The sequence below is a fragment of the Drosophila persimilis genome, unplaced genomic scaffold (genome assembly GCF_003286085.1).
Source record: "Drosophila persimilis strain 14011-0111.01,24,50 unplaced genomic scaffold, DperRS2 tig00000191-arrow-pilon, whole genome shotgun sequence".
Classification (NCBI taxonomy): Eukaryota; Metazoa; Arthropoda; class Insecta; order Diptera; family Drosophilidae; genus Drosophila; species Drosophila persimilis.
Genome location: NW_020825298.1, coordinates 7,036,931 through 7,058,928, shown reverse-complemented (window position 1 = coordinate 7,058,928; position 21,998 = coordinate 7,036,931). Strand labels below are relative to the sequence as shown.

The window sequence follows — 21,998 nt, the reverse complement described above, 5'->3', positions numbered from 1 at the left end:
GAGCAGCAGCAGCACCCAGCAAGTGTTTGTGTTTTGGCATAAACGCGCGTTGATAAGCTAAAAGGCTAAGGGTTGCCACCACCACCATGGGGCCACATGGGGCTGAAGGGTTACCAACGGAGCCAGCAGCAGCATCACGAGCATCACGAGTGGGAAATATTCCCCTTAGATAGCTAAAAAAGTCGACGAAAATGTTGGCCCGAATAAAAAGAAGAGTACAAAAAGTGCAAAGAATGGAAAAACAAAGTTGATAAGCGACCGACCAGTTCTTGCCTCGACCTCACTTAACATATTCTCCATGGAGGGGGCCGGAAAATGCCACGGGGGTGGGGATGGGGTGTCGAATGGAGGCGGGGTTTTGGGGGTTGGTAGGTGTGTAGGAATTGCCATTGTCTATATAAATTTATGTCGAACAGGGGCAAAATGCCGTAGCTCTTGGTTTAATGGTGTGAATTATATTAAGCGTCCTTCCTACGCCCCCACCCCACCCCAGACGCACACAAACAAACGGAAGAAACAGCTGTGTGTGTATACATACGTGGTTGCTGTGGCAACCCTACCCCCATAGGTCCTGGGTGTGTGTGCCGCTGATTTGTTTTTATCACAGCTCCCCGGAGGCATCAATTATGCGCTGATGTCAGAGCGGGGGCAACTTTTTTCCCCATTTTTTCACTCCCCTTTCGGTGGTGGAAGCATTTAATGGAAGAGAATACAATTTTCAAATGGCGGGGTAGTATATGTTTTCTGGGGGTTGTTTAAAGTGGGTGGCCACCCAGTTTGTTAAACCGTTAAAAGAAAAGTGCACACGCACCATAAGTTTGCTTTCGCAGAGGCCAAGGGGTCGCAAGCAGAGTCGGGGTCACCGAAATGCTGGCAAAAGTAACCTTTCGACAGAAGTTCATTCCAATGATGGATCTGTCGGCTTTTTTAGGAATGAAGGTGGTTGAAATATTTTTAAAGAGAACAGAGAACATAATTTTTCAATTCATATATCGTCTATATCGGCGTCGGGGTCACCAAAATGCAAACAAAAGTATCCTTTCTACAGAAATTCATTTCAATCATGGGTTTGTCGACTTTTGATATATAGCTTCGATCATTTTTGAGTTCATTGATCGTCTAGACCCTTATCCTTAAGCTAAAATAATTCTCAGATAAAATTAAACTCCCACAAATCTAACTACCATTCTTAACCCTTACTTTAAAATATACTAAATATTTCTCATGATTTTTATTTTATAAGAAAAGAAAAAAAAACTCATCCCAAATGCACCACCGCCGCAATATATGGCCTCTTTATGCGCCACATAAAACTCCGAATTATAACCAAAAATGTTAATGTCAACAATTGCCAGAAAATGCTTGCCTGGCCCCAAGACTCCCCTTAATCTCCCACTCCCCCTAAAGCCCCGTAAAAGGAAAGCGCTGCCATCACCGCAGCCTCCACATAAAAACAATTTCGCGCTTTCCGCAAAAAAAAAATAAAATACAGCAGAAAACCTTTTTTTAATTCTTTTTTAAGCAAACAAATAAAATTATGCTAAGAGTGTGAGGGGATAAAAAGCATAAACACGGCAAATAAATATGCCGAGGGGTAAGAATACTGCGAGGAAGGAGAGCTTTCTGCTCCCTGGGGTGCCTTCAATGCGGCCATTATGACGAGCAGAAAATGCTCTCTGTTCCAGCCAAAAAATATATAGCCAGAAGGAAGAGAACTAGAGCTACGGAACCGAGACTTTTGATACCCTTGAAGAAAGGATTTTTTACGTGATATGTAGAATATCGATGAAGGTGTGCAATGGTGATTTCAGCAGCAAAAGGAATCCAATTTTTAGGGACATAGCTGTTAAAAAAAGATTGTAAATATTACACAAAATGTCTATACTTGAAATAAAATACTATTTCTAAAATATTAATCTATTGCCATAAATGTAGTATTTATTAATGCTATAAATATTAAAAATAGTAATAATTTTATATAGATTTATTTTGATCATTAATGGAAAGTAATGCCTCTGTTAGAAAATCATTACACCCTCTGCAGAGTATCACAAAAAAGTAAAAGAAAAAAATATTAAAAATAGTAATAATTTTATATAGATTTATTTTGATCATTAATGGAAAGTAATGCCTCTGTTAGAAAATCATTACACCCTCTGCAGAGTATCACAAAAAAGTAAAAGAAAACGCATTTCACATTTCGTTTGGCGAAAACTGCCAAAGTCTGACGAACAGAGAGAATTTCACAGAGACTTATGTGTGTCTGAGAATGGCAGACAACGAGGGAGAGGGAGGAGGGAGCAGCCTTCGAGGGTTCGTTTTTTTTTCTGTGTGTTTAATGAGCTAAGCGGAAGGAAGTCAGTCACTCACAGCGCCGCGACGTCGAAGTTGACGTTTGTAATATAAAATAAATATATATCCCCCAAAAGGGAAAATTGTAAGGACAGGCCCCTTTTTTTCGTTTTTGAGCGGTATGTGGGGTGGTGACTGCAAAGAAAAGTTGAAAATTAACGCGCGTCTGTCACTTTTACTTTTCATTGCTGGCTGGATTTCTCCGGATTTGCTCGTCATTTGCTGCTTGACGACTGAAAATGAGGAGTTGGGGAAAGGACTTTAGAAAATTTAATTTCTTTAAGCCAACTTTTTGAGAGCCGCATTAAGACTGACAATAAAATGGCTAAAATGTTGCTTGATTTTGTTTGGAAAATGTTTCGGATGGAGTGGCAGATGAGACACATAGACAGCAGGCTCAGGAGGTCGGGGTTACCAATTAAAGATGTTTTGTTGGTCTCCTCAAGCCCAAGAATTTTGTAGAAATATTTGGAAGATGGAAACCTCTAAGCATTAGTGGAGGGATACGCTATAATACCCGGTATTTGGTTGATAAAAGTAGGCACTGATGGAGTGGCAGATGAGACATGGACAGCAGGCTCAGGAGGTCGGGGTTACCAATTAAAGATGTTTTGTTGGTCTCCTCCAGCCCAAGAATTTTATAGAAATATTTGTATCATGGAAACATTTGAGCCTTAGTTCAGGGATAGGATGGGACAGGACCTAGAATCCCTGTACTTTTTGAATAATGGGTATAAAAATATATGAAATATCTTAAATACAGGAAAGCATTAAAAACATATTGAATGTTTTTAGTAGAGAAATGGAAATAAAAAAAAAAACCCATGTAAATATGTAAGAACTAATCCATAATCCAGTACAAAATATGCTTTGCATTCCCCCAATACAACTTTTGCCATTTCTCGACTAAATCTCAAAGCCATAGGCAAAAAGCAACCTAAAATCTCCTTTTATTTCCGTAAATATACAGAGGATTTAGAACCAGTTTAGCCAGCTCGAAGGCAAGCCACAAGAGGCACTTCGGCAGGACTAAGCCTCCAACAGCATCTCCAACACTTACTCCCACCCGATGTAAAACATTCGCCTAAACATGCTAAATCACTGGAGAAAGAAGGGAAGCAGCAGTTGATGAGGAGCAGGGAACACACAGCAGGTAATAAAACACCGTCGTTTAGATATTTTACTTAGATTTTCAATAAAATACTGTGCCAATCTACGCAGCCAACTGCTTGACAGCCAACCAAATCTTTTGCATAAGCCAGGACAATCTAATTTTATAGCCAAAGGACCCCAAAGACGGAGAGGAACTCGGTTGAGAAACTAAGGAAATGCGGGCCAAATAAATTGCCTCAGTTGTAATGTAAGCCGGGACTTTAGTCCTCCACTTTCCCACCTCTCTGCCAGGCCATCGGTATCGCGTGTAATGCGCTCAATCAAAAGTCAAATGTCTAAAAATATTATGAAAAGCCTTTTTGCCTGTTAGCCGCCAGGCCCAAGACCCAGACACCAGACAGGACGTTGCCAGGACGCAGCTTTCGTGGCTGGCCAGGCGATAGCATTTCCCAAGGGGTTGGATCAACCGCTGAAGCCATGGGCCTTCTCTGTGGGGTACAGTGGGACTAGAGTTGGGGAAAATTATTGGCTATATTTTTGGAGAGGAATTAAAATGAACTTTTCTTGGGGTTCATCTGTCATCTGTTCATCAAGGCGTTGGGCTTCAGAGTCGGTCCCTATAACCCAGCAACAAAATCTTTGGCAAGGCCCAGATGCGCAAAATTCGGTGCCGAGAAAGCAAAGACAAGACGGAGGCCGATGTTTGGAGACGATTCTTGGTCCCAGTCTCGCAGAAATCATGCCTCGTCATGCCCAAGACATGCTATTTGTTTAGTATTATTGGACAATCCGTTCGTAAAATCTTTAGTTCTATTTACATAAACTTTTATCAGTTGAAAACCCCATTTTCGACCACTGTCTCCATGCACATTCTGCTTAGGATTCATTTATGCTGGTTCTGTTTCTGGGTTCGATTTTGGTGTGTGTTGGGTTTGATTCCTCCTCGTTTCCGCCGTTCCTGCTTATCGTTTTTGTTCCATTTCGTTCCCCCAGGTCTCCCGTTCCCCGTCCAGGGCCGCTCTGCCCTTTCTATCATGTTCGTCCGAATCGGTTTCGATTTCTTTTCATTTATACACTTTCCTGAACTCAAACTTCGTTCTGGGCCTGGTCCTGGGCTCTGTCTATAGTCTGGAAATAGTCTTTACTTGTTATACTCTGTGTTGTTGTTTTTTTCCGCTTTCCTTTTGCTTACTCTCCTGTTTTCTATTATTGGCTCCATTTGGTTTTTGGCTTGCGTTTGTTTATGCTTCATTTTGATTTTTCTCAGCTCAAATCGTATTTGTTGTTTCTGTTTTGGTGGAGGTGCCGCCCCCACTCACCCTTCGTTTACATAGTAGCACGCTTTTTCCTGCTGTATTCCTCTATACCTTTTTAGTTTATCCGTCTATCCCTTTTTTGTCCGCCTCTACTTTGTTTGTTCTGTTAGTTGAGTCGTCGTCCGGTAAGTTTATTTGTATTTTGGTTTATAGAGCCCTCGGTCTCGGTCCCTTTCCAGGGCCCCATCCCGGGGCTCCTGGCAAATGACTCGTTTTCCTTCCACTTCCTTTTCCTTGAGTCTTATTTGTGCCGCGCCGCTGCTGCTGCCGCTGTTGCTGCTCTCAATGTCTAAATTTATGTGTAGCCGCAATTTATTTAAATTTATGTGGCTTTTGTCAAATTGATTTCAACGCTAAAGTGGGTTGACAAGGTAAACTGTTGGGGCGCAAAGCAGTGCGATTTTTCAGCACTGCTTGATTGAGTTGCCATTTTGTGGAAAATAGCTAAATGGATGGGTGGTGCTGGGTAATCAGTTGGGAAATTGGTTGGGATTAAAAGACCTGAGAATAGGGAAACAAATACAAGAAGAGGCAAGGGAAATATTTGGACTAAACGGATAACGTAGTAAAACCAGGAATCGTACAGATTTTTTATTTTCAAAAAAAAAAGTTTATTTTAAAATTCTAAAAATAAAAATTGATAATACAAATTATTTACAATTTTTTCAATTTGAATTAACATTTTTTTTATATATATATATTTTTTTTGTTATTGAATAAATTCAAAATATTTTGTATATTTTATATTTTATATATGTTTAAAAATTACTTTTAATGTTTGTTGTGGACTCCTCTATTTTTAAGAACTTTTTTATTATATTGAATAAATTGAAAATAATTTTTATATTAAATTTATTTTTTGTTTTAATATTGTTTTATTATTCCTATTATTTTTACAGATATTTCTAATACTCCCAATTATATCGATTCGAACGAAAAATAATTTTGCATTTCTGGTAAGCTCTTCCTCTGAAACAACCCACTCGCTTCTTACATCATTAATTCATATTCCACCCCCCTCCAAATGCCTGCCAATTACTTCGATAACTTGTCATCATCGGCCCATTGATATTGATGAAAAATGGCAAACAGGGCAAAGGCAGTAGTCAAATAAATAGATTTTTACGACAGGCCTAAGGGCCCAGACCCCCCCATAAAAGGTTCCAAACTAGAGGCACGAAAGCAGCTCCAAGAGAAAAGCAAAAACAAAGAAAAAGGTTTTCATATCAAAATGGCAATAAATAACAAACAATGCTGTCTGCAATTTTCCACTTTATAAAAGAAAAGCCATAAACAAAAGGGGTTCACTCCAAGCCCCCGAAAAATTACCATGGATGTTCCTTTTTTTTTTTTGGAGCTCTGTGTTGTTGTTTGTTGCGGCTCATAAATGCAGGGGGCGGAGGGGATAAGAGATGGAAAGCGGAAATGACTGACTGCTGTAGAGGCTTTGCCTTGGAGGATGACGGGGTTTTCGGTCGGCGCTGAACTTGTAGCATATTTTTGCCTCGCAATTAATTAATCTCCAAGGTAATAACGAACAACAACAGCCACGAGGAGACCCCCGACACACGACCCCGAGTCCGGGTCTCGAGTACAGGATAGCAATTGTTTGCGCTTCTGTTTTTATTGTTTTCGTACGTTTTTGCCCGGCCTCTGGTACTGGGGAGTGGTGTGCTGTGCCAACAAGAAAAACATCGAGTTGTCTGCAACTCGTTTGGGGTACGGGGGGATACGTACGGGGCGGTACGCGTCATGTGTTTGGCATTTTGTGCATTGGCGCTGACGCGCCGTTTTAATTTATGAAAATGTTTTTGCGGAAATGAAAAGAGAACGTCAGAGAGATGGGGATATATAGAATGGGTGTTAGGGGGGGTGCCATCACCACCACCACAGAGTGGGGCATAAATATTGTCGAGCTTTGTTTGACATTGGACGAAGGCTGAAGTAGTTTGGGCCCTGCCCTTTAGTAGGGATTAAGTATGGGGATAAGTGCCAGAGCCATGGGCTTATACTCGTGTGTATGCTTTATCCAGTGGTTATCCAGCAATTGTTTGTCTTTTTTTTTGTAATTACTTTTTCGTTTATTCAGAATTCTCTACCTTCAATCCCATCTTTTACCAAAAACATTTCCTGCATATAGAACACACAAAATTCCGGATAAAACTTCAATTTACTTTTACATTTTTGCAGCAAAAACCGAAAATTGCATACTAAACAAGAAAGAAACCGCAACATAAATAAAAGCGAAAACAAATAATGCTTACAAAGTGTCGAAAAATCTACAAAAACAAAACAACAAAAACCCCATGGTGGTAAGAAACTACCATACGCAGAGGGTTAGAGGGAGATAAGCAGAAGAAGGAGCAGAGCAAAGTTCATTTCCACACCAAAATCAATGAACCAACACGCAGAAAAGAAGCAGAGAAGTAGGAGCAGCGGCAGAGCAGAGCAGTAGGAGCAGCGGCAGAGCAGCAGCAAAGCAGAGGAGCAGCAGCAGCCGACGCAGTAGTGTAGACGCAGCAGCGAACGCAGCAGTAGAGTAAAGCTTGTGCTTTGGTACGGCACCTTTTTCAGCGTCGCTTTTGGAGTGTCTCACTTGAAAACCGAGTCAGTTTTAGTTGTCAGACAGCACGTATCAACACGGATACATATATTTGTGTAATTTAATATTAAAATATATACTAATCACGGTAGCTTTTGGTTAATAGATAGCTAAACCACCCTGAATACGACCTTTTATAATACATTCGAGTGATTTCTGTGCCAAAAATTTGTACTGTTTGCAGTCGCTTCTATCTCAAATGAATCGATGGAAAACTTCTCGTGTCCTTGATAGACGCAGCAGCAGCAGTAGAAAACGCAGCAGAGCACCAGCGGACGAAGCAGCAGAAAATAACATAGGACATAGACGGCAGGCCACAGCTTGTGCCGGTCTGCCGAGTAGTAGATTTAAGAAGTGGAAAAGGAAAGAGGAAAAAGGAAAGGGAGCGTGAGAGATATGGAGTAGGAGAGCGAGAGCGAGCGCACAGCTTTCCAGCTTTTGTTTTGCCATTGAGCAGCGCATTCTGAAAACCGCAAACGCAGTTACACAAACAACATACCGACACTCACAAAAAGAGAGATAGAGAGAGAGCGCGGGAGCGGAGGAGAGCATATAGCAGAAAGCAAACACCAAAAAATGGTTTAGGGAGGAGAAGGAGAGCCCAAAAACTAACCGCAATTTTCGAGGCGCTTGCAAGCGATAGAAATGGAAAAGTAAAGGAATAAAAAAACACACATATGAAAAGAGCTTGGATTTTTGTGTGAGGCCTGAGAGAGTCGACTAAATGAATACCCTACAATATGGGAATTTCATACAGCAATTTCTCTTATGGTGCATATCAAGCCTAAAAAAAGGGGAAAACTATATTAAAATATATACATTTTAAGCATATTCTGTGCCCTTGCAGCATATAACCCCACATAGGGTATCGTGTAAAAAAAACTATGGGTTACCAAGCGGCGCCCATTTTATTAATGCTTCCTCCCAAAACCGACAACTGCGGCTGCTTTCACTTTTCACTTCTCCCCCACCCGAACGACCTTTTTTTATTGCTTTATATTTTATTTTATTTGGTATCCCTCCCGCACCATTCATTCTTTTTTATTTGCTGACCAGTAGAGGAACCACAAAATGGACTAAAAAACAAGAAGGCAAAAATCAACATTTGGAGCAGTTTCATTTACTAATTTTTTTTTTTTCGCTCTCTTGCAGTACGGTGGGGACCTTTAGTTATTGATTTGGAGGGTTCATCGATATATGGTATGTGCGTTGTGCCAAAGGGAAAACTTTGCAGACCGGAGGGTCTTTCGTGGAGTGTGTGATTAATACATTTGGTCAGGCATTAAAAAAACACACACACAGACACACACACACACAGGAAGAGAGCGAGAACTGGAACTCTGTTTTATTTGACTTAACCACTTCAGAGAGCGCCATGGATGTGCTCGTGCTCGCGCTCGTGTGCTCCCTTTCTTTCTTTCCTTTTTTTTATTATTTTTTATTTGCCCTGACTTTAAGGACTCTTGAGTAATGATGGCCAGACCGACCGAAAAGTGAACCGAACGGGGGACTCCGCAAATTTGCGGCCGGCAGCCCCGGAACGAGAGAAAAGGAAAAGTGCTGACATGTTATTTGTGCAGTTAACGAGCTGAGTTATTTTCCAGGGAACAAACCGCACTTGAATACTCCTGCAGCAACAAACAAAAAAGAACCCCCCACCCAAAACCCCAAAGAGCAGCAACAAAAGTCCAGTGAAAATAAAAGGATAATGGCCGAAGCCCTGCCCTGCCCTGCCCGGATTTTCTGTTTCTGCTTAACAAATTACATAAAATTTATTTTCCCATGTTTGAAGCTGTTTTCGTGTTATTTGTTTATTCGATGACCCCTCATTAAAATTGGAAATGTAATTTTTCGCCATCGCCAAAAACTTTACTTTAATATACCATATTTTTGGCACACATTCAGTAAATTTTGTATACATTTTTTTTTGCATTCTGTGTTTCATAATTTAGTGCCACAATTTGTGGCCCAATTAGTAACAGGGGAAAATTGTTTATTAATAAATAATATTAAGTGAAAAATCAAGTGAACAAGTAAAATATTTAGAGAAAAACAACACAAAATTGTGGGAGGAAAGTTTATTAGTTTTTTGTTATTTTTGGTCACTAAATTAGGATTTTAACAGGTTTTTTTTTGTTGGAAATTAGTACACATTCCAAATATATATGGAATTTAATGTAAAATTAAATGTTTTTTCTGTAAGAAGCACAAATTTATTAATAATTTTGTCTATGCGAACAGTTTCCGATTTAATCTGAATTTCACATTAAAAACTACGTACTACACATAGTAGCTGTTAAAATATATTCAATTCAACATTTAAATAAAAATAATTTGAAAATTTTGTAGTGCATCATACAATTAACAGCAACAGCAAAAACAAAATTAAAATAAATCTAACCAAATATTCAACTATGTATTTGAGTGCAACATTCTTTCACTCGAACAATATTTTAGGTATTTTATTTAAATTTTGGCTATCTTTCCTTCAATGACATACGCATGAGCGGATTTAAAACCAGTCGAAACGACACTAAAATACCCTGTACTCAGTAGCTGCTATATATCGAAAATGAACCTGCATCTATGCATCCAGAAAATCGCATTGCTCTTGCATTAATGAAACAGAAAGCCAGGTGTTCAAAGAGCCAAACGACAGACAACCTGTTTTTCGAACATAATATACCCCGAAGCTCTTTGAGTACCAGGTGTAAAAATCCAAGAAAAAAATATTTTAAAAAATCCGAACATGAATTTCAACAATCAAATTTTCTTTATTATTTTTAGTGTTTAAATTCAACAAGCTGTAAACAAATAGCAACATTCTCGCTGCCCGTAAATTAAAAATACAAATTTGGCATATTTCGTATTTTTAGTTGTATTATTTATTACAGGTAATTGCCCCCAAAGCAATTTAATATATTTCCAAATATTTTACGAAAAAGGAATGCCAGCAAATTTAATACGTTGAGATTCGTTAGCTGCCCTGGAATCTTCAAACATTCCAGATACAGATACCAAATGAAACAATTTTATGTATGCGCAAATATTTTCAGAGAATTCTCTCTCTAGCCCCCGGAAACTGCAGCCAACGGGCAAAACATAACTCATGCATGTAATTTATATGCAACTTTCTATTTTTTATTTAAATAACAAATTTTCGCCAAACGGGCATCAACAATGAGAGACCAGATGCCGCTCCCACTGCCACACGCCCACTCCCAAACTCCCAAAACTCCTACTCTGCACAAATATTTAACATATTTTTTTGGAAAATAAAATTTTTATAAAACAATAAAGGTGAAAAGTATGCAGACACACACATTGCCATGGCCATGGCTATGGCTAATACAGATGCCCAGTTTGCCCTGAGCCCGGCTCAGAGTTGCAACTATGCAAATGGCAAACACGGAACACGGGACAAACGCCAGTGGCTCTCAACCCTGCCGCTGCCTTACTTATACAGACAGAGACCCAGAGAGAGAGAGAGAGATGAATGAATGCATATGGTGCTGGTCTGATTTCGATTTCACTAAAACAAAACACAACTAGGAGCGGGGTGAAACGACCTTCAAGATACCCACTACTGGGATTGTTGTATGGGATATTAAGGCCTATACATGACCCAGATATTGCAGCTAAGTCGGTCCCCAGAAGCCAGAAGCGAGGCTTGAATTACGGTCTGAAGAACCAACAGCCAAATACAGTGTCTTTGTAGAAAAGCTAAGGAAGAAAGCGAGTGTTACGAGCTGATGGAGAAGAACGAGTTCCTGTTCAACGAACCTTCAAAAGCAACAAGCTGGAGACCATCGAGAAGCACCCCGAGGAAACCATTGTCCAGGTGAAGAGCCAGCTGGAGCAGATCATGCATCGCTTGGAGACGGCGCACAAAGCCCAGAAGATAGACTCAAAAGCGCTACCATCATCTGCCTGTTACCTGAATGGCAACGAACCTAATATACCCTCTCTTTCATTCGTCGAGTGGCGTGGAACTAAGGGAAGCCACAGAAAATAAACAACAACAAAAACGTCGCGAGGTGGGCTCCACTCAGTGGGTTATCCTTGACTGGCCCTGAGCCTGCAGCTAAATTAGCTTTGGCTGGGTCACACGGATCCCACCGCGGAGCACCAGAGCAGACCAGGCCAGGATACTGGCTAGGCAAGAGCATGTTGCATGGGGCATGGGGCAGGCTGAGCAAACAACAGCAAGAGCAAAAAAGAAAAGGGCAAAAACAACAGCAAAAAGCAGAAGCAGCAACAATTGAAATGAAACAAACGCAGGGAATGCTGTAAAGTGAAATGCAACTCTGGGTTTGGGTTATAAATAGACCCACACACACACACATACACTGAAAGCGAAGAGTGTGGAAGAGAGCGCGCACAGCTGATGTGTAGGTGTGCTCTTGTTGTTGTTTTTCTAAAGCACAGCCAGCAGAACAGGGCAGCATTCTTTTCAATTGCTTTCTGGTTCTTGCTGCCTACCCCTTTGGGGGACACAAAGAATGAGAAAAAAGAGAAGAGAACAGAGCAGAACAGAACAGAACAGAGAGTACCTTTGCCTGAGCCTTGAGCCGCTCTTTCATTTGTTGGAAAGACTATAGAAAGTGTATCAAGACGATAATCAGTGCGAACAGATATCACGTGTCCTTGCGGCCGTGATGTGTGTCGTCCGCTGTGGTGAGGACCATCCACATACTCGTTCGTCTCAGAGAGACATGGGCTAGAAAGAGATAGCAAACGTTTAACGTTCTGTACGCTAGCACGGATGGTCCTCGAAAGAGAGCAGATGCGGTAAAGACACCACATAACAAGTAAATCACCTTAATCCAACATCCATCGGAAAAAGTCAATAGCGCTATCTAAGGATGGTTAAATCTCCCTGGAGGAGAGATTGGGATAATGGGAGTGAGGGGAAGTTCAAGCCAGACTTGAAAACCCACCCTTAACTGCTAAGCTACACTGGAAGAGATTGGGGGACTCCTATCGTTCAAAAACCTTCTTAATATAATTGCTCCATTTTTCTCTGCTTTTAAATCCACATCATATCCACATCTAGGGTATTTTTAACATTCATGTAGCCTCCAATCCAGGCATGCATTTCCCATTCTGCATTCGGTTTCCTTTTGCTCACGCATTCCATTGTCACTGTACACACATTCATCCACAGACAAAGGCTTCTTCCGCCCTGCTCAAACATGCAGGGATATTTGCTTACGTGTCCAAAGCACATCTCATCCCACAGTCCACGGAGACGCCCCCACTCAGGGCCACTTTAATAAATGAAAAACCTCTCAGAGTTTTGTTTTCAATTTCTATTTGTTTAACGTTCGTTGCCAGCGGTTTGTTTTATTGCTTTGTTTTGGTATATTTTGTTGTTTATTTTGTCGCGCATTAGAAAAACCGGGTAATTTTTGCATTTCACTTTCATCAAAGATAATTCCGCCTTTGGGCATGGGATTTACGTAATTATTATATGCGCAGCGCCCCCTGATGACGATTTGTATTATATCTCTGGCTCATCAGTCGGCGGGCGCAGAGGTCCGTCTGTGCCTCCCCCGAGCCACACTAATTGCCACATTTCGGTGTATGCCACCGCCGCCACATGCAAATGCAACATCATTTCCCCCGCCCTGAAGCTAATTGCATTGCAGCACGCGCTTTAAAGTCAATGAACGATTTGGTATTTGCCTTTTGCCCGCAATTTGAGGCACGCAAATGTCAAAGCTTTTTAAAATAGCCATAAAATGTCGGCAACGAAAGGGGGCCACCCAAAAATAGGCAACAACAGTTGTGTAAATTGGCAAAACAATAAACATAAAATGTCGCACACAGTGGGTAATAAAATATTTATGCCATGTTTTCTTTTCTTGGGCTTTTTATCGAGCGCGTAAATGTGGGCCAGAGATGAACGCGTGATTGGATCGTGAGATCAAAGGCTGGAACAGTATCACCGAAGCTATCCAAAAAGCTATCCTTGCAGCCTAAAAGTAGGCACTGAAAACTGGGTGGCTCTAGCATGCATTTTGTTCGAAAGCCAGGTGTTCAAAGAGCCAAGCTACATATGTTTTTTCCTCATTCTGGTTATAATAATGCTCCGATAGTAATGAGATTTGGCAATCTAATAGATATGACCATTCTCTATGTGTCTGCTTATTCAGAAAATATCTTCCTTCAATTTATTTATTTATTCCGCACCCATCACTAGTGGTTAAAACTTTCTTAGCTTTCATGTGGCACAAAAATAAGTTGGGAAACACCAGAAATGGTGTAGGTAGTGTCAAAAGGGCGCCTCGTGTAGGCGCCACACTATTTGCATGTGTGAAGGAGCCAGGAGCCAGAAGTTCGTTAGAAATGGCCTAAGAATATCGTGAATAACAGGAAACCCTTCTCATAGCCACAAATCAAAAGGCCAGGGGAACATGGAACAATATGTCAAATGATATTACACATTAAATTAGTTAAGACCCAGCAGAGATATGTATAATAAGGCCGCCTGTCGTGTGTGTGTCGTTGGACGGGTGTTCGTGTCAAGCATCTGGTTTTTGGGGGAAATTCCCCTTTTTTCTTTGCTTTTCTTGAGCACAATTTACCCAGCAGCAATTTGTCACGTGACATTTTCGTTTGGCCAAAAATTACAAATGTTTTATATTATTTTTGTTTGCTGTTGCATGCCTCGCTTCGAGGCGTTACTAAGGTGCGTGTTCTCTAAGGATTTTGATTTCCTGACGTGTGTTCACACTGAAGATGCCACAAAACATGACAGCAGAGCGATTGAGCCAAGGAATTGAAGTGTCCTAGAGAATGGCGCGGCACGGCATGGGCTTCAAAAAGCATATTCTACCCTCATGTTAAGGCTCTCGCTCTCCATTTTCACTTAACTTTCAATGGTTTAGGCCCACTCCAGATTTGTTAATGGGTTTTCCCTGTCTGGTAATGGACTAGTTGTTTTATAAATGCCTTAAATTTCCATAATTATACGGCTTCTGGTTGATTTTAGCTAATGAATTAAGTTGGTTTTTTTGTAAAGACCATAATTTTCCTGCATGCAAACATGCGATGCCACAAAAAAAATGGTAATGCAAATTAGAATGTTCACATTTTGCTTGGTTTATAAGTGAAGCTGTTAAAGTATCGGTGGTGCCATCGATACATCGAATTCACTAGAACAATGTATCAGTGATCATGTGTTAGGTATCAGTTATCATGTTTTTGCAGTTCTGGTAAAGGCATTTGATACATTTTTCTTGAAATTTTTGACCTCTTTTTTGTCTTGACTCACAATCGATTTGCCAGCTATCGATAAAAGCCAATGTATCATGTATCGTACTATTTTAACGCTCCTTTTCTGCTGATCATTATCACTGATCATGTGCGTTCACCAGAGCTACCGTAACAATAGGGTTCCAATAAATACATCTCTCTATTGTAACAGCGGTTGACGCACAAAAGAAGCGAGTGTGCAGGGGTCTTGCCCCCTAGTTTATAAATTAAATGATAAATGAAACACAAGATAGTGAACGGTATAGTTAGTACAGTTACAGGCACGTTTTTTTTGGTACAGTTAGACACATGACACATAAATGCAATGACTTTTTAGTGGGGAAACTGTTTGGTGTGAGTGTGTGGGTGTGTTTGTGTTATCTCACTCGCACTCACCTATCCCTCAGGCAAATTTTGAACTCATGCTGGGAATCGTAATCGCTGTTATCGATGAAATTGTTCCGTTCCCTGTGTTCCCTATCACGTTCTCGCTCCCTTTCGCGCTCTCGCTCTCGCTGGTACTCCTGCATATTGGCCAGCTGCTTGTGGAAGAGCTCCTGCTGCGACTGGAGCAGCTCATGATGATCTTGCAGGGCCACTAGCTGGGACAATTGCTGCTGATAGGGCGTCTGTGGCGGCGAGCTGGGGCGATGCCGCTGATAGGGATGATGGTGCGGCGCATGATGATGGTTCAAATGATGATGATGCGGATGACGACTCTGTGTCATTGTCCTGCCGCCTTGATTGCTGGCAGTATGCTGTTGTTGCTGTTGCTGTTGCTGCTGTTGCGGCTGCTGCTGCTGCTGGCCCTGCGAATGCGGGTGATGCAGACTGGTAGCGCTCTTCAATTGGGTTAGCTTGTGGCAACTGGTGACCTCGGCCAGGCCAAACTCCAGCTCGGCCTGGGCCTGCTGCTCGTACGACTGCTGCGCCTGTTGCAGTCTCTCTCGCTCGTTACGCGGCGAATTGGCCAGCTGCTCGGCGGGCGGTTCAATCTCCACCGCCGAATAGTCGTAGTCCAGATGATGATGGTGATGGTGCAGACTCTGGGCCGGTTTGCTGTTACCACCAGCACTGGGCGCCGTGACGGCACCCGTTCCAGGCGTGGCTGTGGCTATCTTACCAGCCAAAGCATCTAAAGAACTCAGCATTGTTTCGAGCGATCTTTTAGTTTCTCTCTCTCTCTAGCTTGTTCGGGTATATCCTTACGATTGTTCCTGCATAAAGAAACTCGTTCTCGTTCTGTTTTCAGCTTTTGGTACTCGTTCTTTTTCTGCTGCTGACACTCGCTGTGTTTGCGCTTCTGGTACTCGCTGTGTTCCGGTTCAAAATTTGCTTTTATATCGCTTTTGTTTCGGTTTCGATTTCGGTTTCTGTTTTATTGTTTTGGTATTTATTGCTTAGAACTTGCCTGAGGGAGAAGTTGGGAGGCAAATTTCATTGGATTAGTAAATTTCAATGAATATTTATTAGTTAAGGTAGCAAAAAAACAAAAAAAAAAAAAACAATGTATGAGCGTGTGATTCGACCTTGACAATCATACAAGCATGCAGCATCTCATTCGCTCTAGGTGGAAGGCATGATGGTTCTCTCTCTGTCTCTCAGATATTCTTTATGTTTATTTTGTAGCTTAGGTCAGCTACATTTCACTTAAGCTCTTTCCTCGCTTTCTGCTACAAAAATGCCAACGCACAGACAACAACAACAACAACAAAAGAAGAGGGGACCCAGTTCAGGGCACTCACTCTCAGGACACTTACACCCATGTTCATTCACTCTGTGCTGCTGCTTTTGCTGCTTCTGTGTGAGTGCTTTGTGGAGTGTCTGTGCAGGGTACACGTACGTCTATCCGTCTGTCTGTCTGTCTGTCTGTCCGTGTGTGTGTGGTTGTAAAATGCAAACACTTGAGCTAGAAAAGGGCTAGCCGGAAAGCCAATGCGCCTCGGGGGCGGCGGTGTAGGTGGAGTGCTTGCTTCTCTCATTGTGTCCAGTGTTTGCTGGCCCTCAAACACACACACACACACAAACGCCCCCAAGCACTCGGGAGGTCCTGTGCTTTGTGGTCAAAATAATTGGGGGACATTCAAATGCAGAAAATTCACAGGAAATGCAAAAATTTAAAATATTTAATATAAATTTTTTGGTGAAAAAGAAAATGTAACAATTTAAACACAATATATGGTGGGGTTTAATGAAATAAAATTATAAGGCATAAATTATTGACTAAAAATAAGAAATAAATTTTAAATAGTATTTTTGGTGTGCCAAGAACTGTACTACGTTGAGGGACCGAAAAGTTATTCTTTTTTGCGCCTCGTCCAAGCCCACAGCGGCCCGTTATTCAGTGTCGCGTATTTTGTTGTTGGTTTCTTGGGACCGCGCGTCGCCCAAGACTTTTACTTGTGAAGACTGAAATGGACTGCTCTTGTTTTTGAATTCTAGGGACCGACTCAGCATTGACGAACAGACGAGGTTGAGTAGGCCGCAGGGCCGCAATCAGAGACGAAGAATGGGCGCCCATCAAGAAAGAACTCCGCCATAGGACGGTTTGCTGTTGCCTCATCTAACATCCTGGCCATTGTATAGTCTTAATATAATATTTTCTTTCTCCGTAAGCCACTCAAAAAGAAATTTTCTAGTACAAAAATTAATTGAAAAATTCCTGTTCGTATTAGCTCTCAAGCATGCGGCCAATCGAAGTAAAGAGCGAGCTCTGGCCAAGCAGGAGTGGCGTGCTCTCTCATCTCTCAACTCAAGATTATTTGTGGATTATCTGAAGGATTTTGCAATGAATGTAGATTGCAATACTTTGTGGCTAACCCCTGGAGAAGCTGTCCTCCACAGCCAGCAGCAGAAGGAAGACTAAGCCTGGACTCTGGGGCACAGAAGGAGCAAACAAGTTGACCACACATCACATCCTGGGCAGCTACTGGTTACTCCTCCTTAGCCACTTCTCTCTATCTGTAACCACTGCCATATCCTCTCTGGTACTCAACACCTGCAAAATATCTTCAATCAAATTTGCAGCTTGCAACAAAAATGTCCATTGTTGTTGCAGGTTCTACACACACACACACACACACACAAAAAACTACAAAGTTTGCTTAGAATCCATCCTTTTCTTTATGGAGAGAGGTAAAAACCCATTGTCTAGCCATGCGTGTGGGAGGAGGTTGGTTCTTTCGCCCCCATTCTTGATTTTTGTTGCATGACACACTACTGAAAGTCAACTTGAATGCAACGCTGTGTACATTTTATCATATATATATGTACATACAAATATATCTACCCATTTATCCCTATTTGTGCCTTGCAACTTTAAGTAGTTCTGCCATGCCGCCTGCTATCCTCCGCCTTCGCCTTCGCCTCCTCTGCCACTACTGTGTTTCCTGTTCTCCTTTGGCTGCTGTTGCTGCTGCTGCATTTGAAAGGAATTTGCCTTTTACAAGATTTTACTCTTTGCAATTTACACGCGTCGACCGCTTTCCCATAAACATACTCCACTCCCACACAAGCAGCACTCACACAGATACACTCACACGAATGCAATGTTTGTGTTGGATGTTGCAAGCATTTGGCTTTTGTAAATGTTACTTCCTTATTACATGGCATTATATTATTGCACACACACACACACAGTCTCTGTAGCCATCAAAGTAGTCTGAGCCACAGAAAAGCGATGGGCGATGGGTGGTGGGTGGTGGGAGGCGGGGGTGTAGGAGGTGGGTTTAGAAGAGCTTGTTAAATGTTTTCCAGGATGTTTGCTCACGCAGGAAGTCGTTCTCCTAGCAGCAGCAGCAGCAACGGAAAGAAAGAATTCTTTTTTGTGCGTAATTATCAAAAAAGGAGGCTGCCAAGAAAATTCACTTGAAATTCCCACTTGTGGCGGGGTCTGGCTAAAATAATTGCTGGCCGCAACAGAAATCTTTGTACTTTAAAGCAGGCCACGATCTCCACTTAAATTTTAATTACTTTTGCCAGTATTTATTTTGCTTTACAAAATAAAATATAAATAAATGGCAAAAAGCAACACTCCCCATATTTAAATTAAAAATTTAATTTGTAAATAAAAACAATGAAATTAAATAGAATTCACTTTGATTGAATTTGTTTATTTGAATTTATTAAAAAAGTATTTTAATAAAGCCAATATTTAATCTAAATATAAAACATTTTAAAACAAATATAAATAAATATATGTTATTTAATTTTAAAGAAAAATATTTAATTTATATACGAAATATATTTATTTAATATATATATGAAATATATTTATTTTATTTATTAAATATTTATATTTAAATTCTGTTTACTACTATTATGATAGTAAAAAATTTTTTATTTTTTGATTGATATTGATTTATTGATATTTTATAATTATTTTTTTTTAATATTTTCCTATTTGTATCAAAATTTGAGTGAAACAATATTTTAAACTTAATATTTAAAACAAAATATTGGTTTATTTTTTTACACCCAAAATTATTCGATTCTCATCGTTTTTTCTCTGGCTATTAAACATTAACTTCTTAAAAAAGCACAAACTTGCCTTCGCGAATTTGCCTTGAGTTCCAGTACTATTTAATCCTTTTTAAAACAGTTCTAAAACTTAATTAGGCATTCAAAGACAAACCAAGTGCTCAGCCCACAGCCGCAAGGCTAAAAGACACAGAGGCAGAGTCAGTTCCCCATATTTTTGCCTTTTTTCATTAGTTCCCTGGCAGAATAGAATTTGAAAAGGCTTTAAAGAAAAAGCGATTCAGTCATGTGCTCTGTGTGAGGGGGGAGGATAGTGTGTTATCAGAACTAACAAATGAAAACTATAAAAGAGAAATGGGGGAAAAACGAGCAAAGAAAATCGCGCCAGACGAGGACACCAAGTCGGGGTCTCCATCAAAGACAAGCTCCCGCGCGCCATAACCCAAAAACATAAATCCTTTGCTGGAAAATAAATAAAAAAGAAAAGCTTGGAAAAGAAAAATGAATATGCTCTCTGTCCCAGAAACCCAGGGACTAGAAGAACTGCATCCTGAAAGAGAGTAGGAAATACAAGTGGACAAAAGTTGATAAGCGGCACCCAGTCACACCAGAGACGCATTGAGTGGGGTTGGCAGGGGGAGGGGGAATAAAAAAAACTAAAATTAATAATGAGATTTTTTCCAGCCAGAGAGCCAGTTAGATATATTGACTAAGGCCAAAGGAATGAAGCTTTAAGCGACACAAGGAGATGTCGCAAACAGTTTTTAAGGGGAATTAATTAGGAAGTAGAATAAAGGATATATTGTAGAATGGTTTAGAAATAAACCAAACCCCTATTAATCTAAAATCTTTGTGCAAACCTTTTTGAAACAATTTCCATCTCGTAAATATATACAGAATCATTCAATTATCAAAACTGCAATTTCCTGTGCAACATTTTCACAATTATTTTCCATGATTATGGCAAGTGGAGCAAATATTCCCTTAGGCCAGCATTAAATCAAATGGAGCGTCACACACACAGACGCACAAATATTGTGTCACCTCACAAAATGCTATGATCCTGAGGAGACAAACAGTACGATGTACCAACAATCCCCCCTATAAACAGATGCATAAATTGTCATCTGGCAATTTAATAAACAATGCAAACTTGGGGCTAAAATGATTCGATATTCAGGGATATGCAGAGCGGAGCATAGTAGAGCAAATGTAAATGAATCAACTAACTAATTAAACAGGAATTGGTAATGATGAACGCCCCAAAGGATGGCCTAGAAAATGTGTGTGGCCCAAAGCCCGTATTGATTTCTCTATTTGGCCCCCAAAAAACTAGTAAAAAATTCACCAAAAATTCCACAGCTTTAAAACATGGAATAGAAACTTACATTTTGAAATAAAATATAGCCAACAATTGTTGGCTTCGTGGAGTTATAAAGCTGAAAAGAACCGCAGCAGCAAAGTCACGATGAGTGGGGGAGAAAGCAATTACTTTCTGCTTTTGCTTGTTGCTTCTCCCCACCTCCCAAGGACCACTCTCGTCCTTAGTCGTAGCCAAAAAATGGTGTAGGAAACTTTTTGTGGCCCTGACAGCAGTTTATGCTACACTTGCTTCGACTCAAACTGTCAATATTTTACTTTAAGACACCCACCAAAGCCAGTGGCAGCAGCAGAACAGCAGAAGAGCAGAAGAGCAGCCCAAGAAGCAGGGCAGTAGCCACATCATTTGCCATAAATTTACTTCATGCTGTTGTAACCAACGAAACTCGGCGAAAGAAACAACAATGTAGGAGACTTTTGGGTGCCTTCCAAAAGAGAATTTCGTCTGCTTTTTGTGTTTTTTCAGGGAATGAAATGTAAGCAGAATAATAAAGAGTGTTCATATCTATTTGGTTGCAGATCGGTTGGGTTTTATAGGCAGAATGAACAAAAGAAGTTCTGTGGCTGTTTGAACACCTGGTTTTCGCACTTTTGAGTGTCTGCACTGATCGAGCTTCAATATATAGACTTTCAGTAAGGGTTGTTCCACTCAAAGCTGCATTCCTCCATCAAATCTCCAACCTATAGAAGAAATCAATTGCAAAGACTGTCATCTTCCCCTGGCCTCCTACTCGCCTTCTCTTTCACTCCATATAGCGCCTTGTGGTTGGCCCTAGACATGTGTTTCACTTGCAAAGTTAAGACGGAGACGGAGACGGAGACAGGCCCAACTCTTCCCTATCACCACACCACACCGCAGCACATTGGCCCACAAATTTTGAGGTCAGCCTGGGCCCTGAGGTCTGGCATAAATCTGGGCAGGGCCGAGGCCGAGACCGAATAGAGGCAGACGGAAAACAACACCGTAACCGAAACACCGTCTTGGACAGGACATCATCCTCGGGCGGTGGCGAGTCTGCCTTGGTCCTGGGTCCTGGTTCTGGGCCTGGACTTTGAACCCCAATGTTGATGCTGGTAATCAAGGCATTAAGTGTGTTTAGTGTTTATTTTATTAGACTTTAAGGCTTAATAGCTTATTCCGAGAAATTCTTGGGCTCACTCAAGAGCCCAGCCTCTAGCCTCCTAATTTTCAGCCTTTTCCAAGGCCATTTAAGCAAAGTATTTAATTAAAGTCAACTCTGATTTAATTAAAAGTTCCTGGCACTGGCCCAATATTTCGCCAATGAATAATTTATGCTATTCCAAAAAAAAAAAAACAAGTCAAACTGATTAAAGCAAATAAACATAAAAATGTAGATGGAAAACAGAAAGTGCGACAAGTTACAAGTTTTTCACCGCAAAATAAGAAGAGAAAAAAACTCTTACTCTCATTAGCGTAAAAACTTTCACCAGACGATAACCTTCCTTCCGTTTTTTTTTTCGTTTTTACAACTAAA

The 21,998-nt window shown here is 40.8% G+C and overlaps 1 protein-coding gene across 2 annotated transcripts in view; it reads right to left on the bottom strand.

The window, feature by feature from the left end:
- The window catches only part of LOC6588688 (CUGBP Elav-like family member 2), a 96,249-nt gene extending 80,213 nt beyond the window's left edge, over positions 1–16,036 (bottom strand). Inside the window, exon 1 of one of the 2 annotated variants that reach the window (XM_026989149.1) lies at positions 15,040–16,036. In XM_026989149.1, the coding sequence (XP_026844950.1) occupies positions 15,040–15,794 (755 nt within the window). In that variant the 5' untranslated portion in view covers positions 15,795–16,036. The remainder of the gene's footprint in view (positions 1–15,039) is intronic. The other variant, XM_026989150.1, reaches the window with a different exon arrangement.
- Between the last annotated feature and the right edge of the window lie 5,962 nt (positions 16,037–21,998).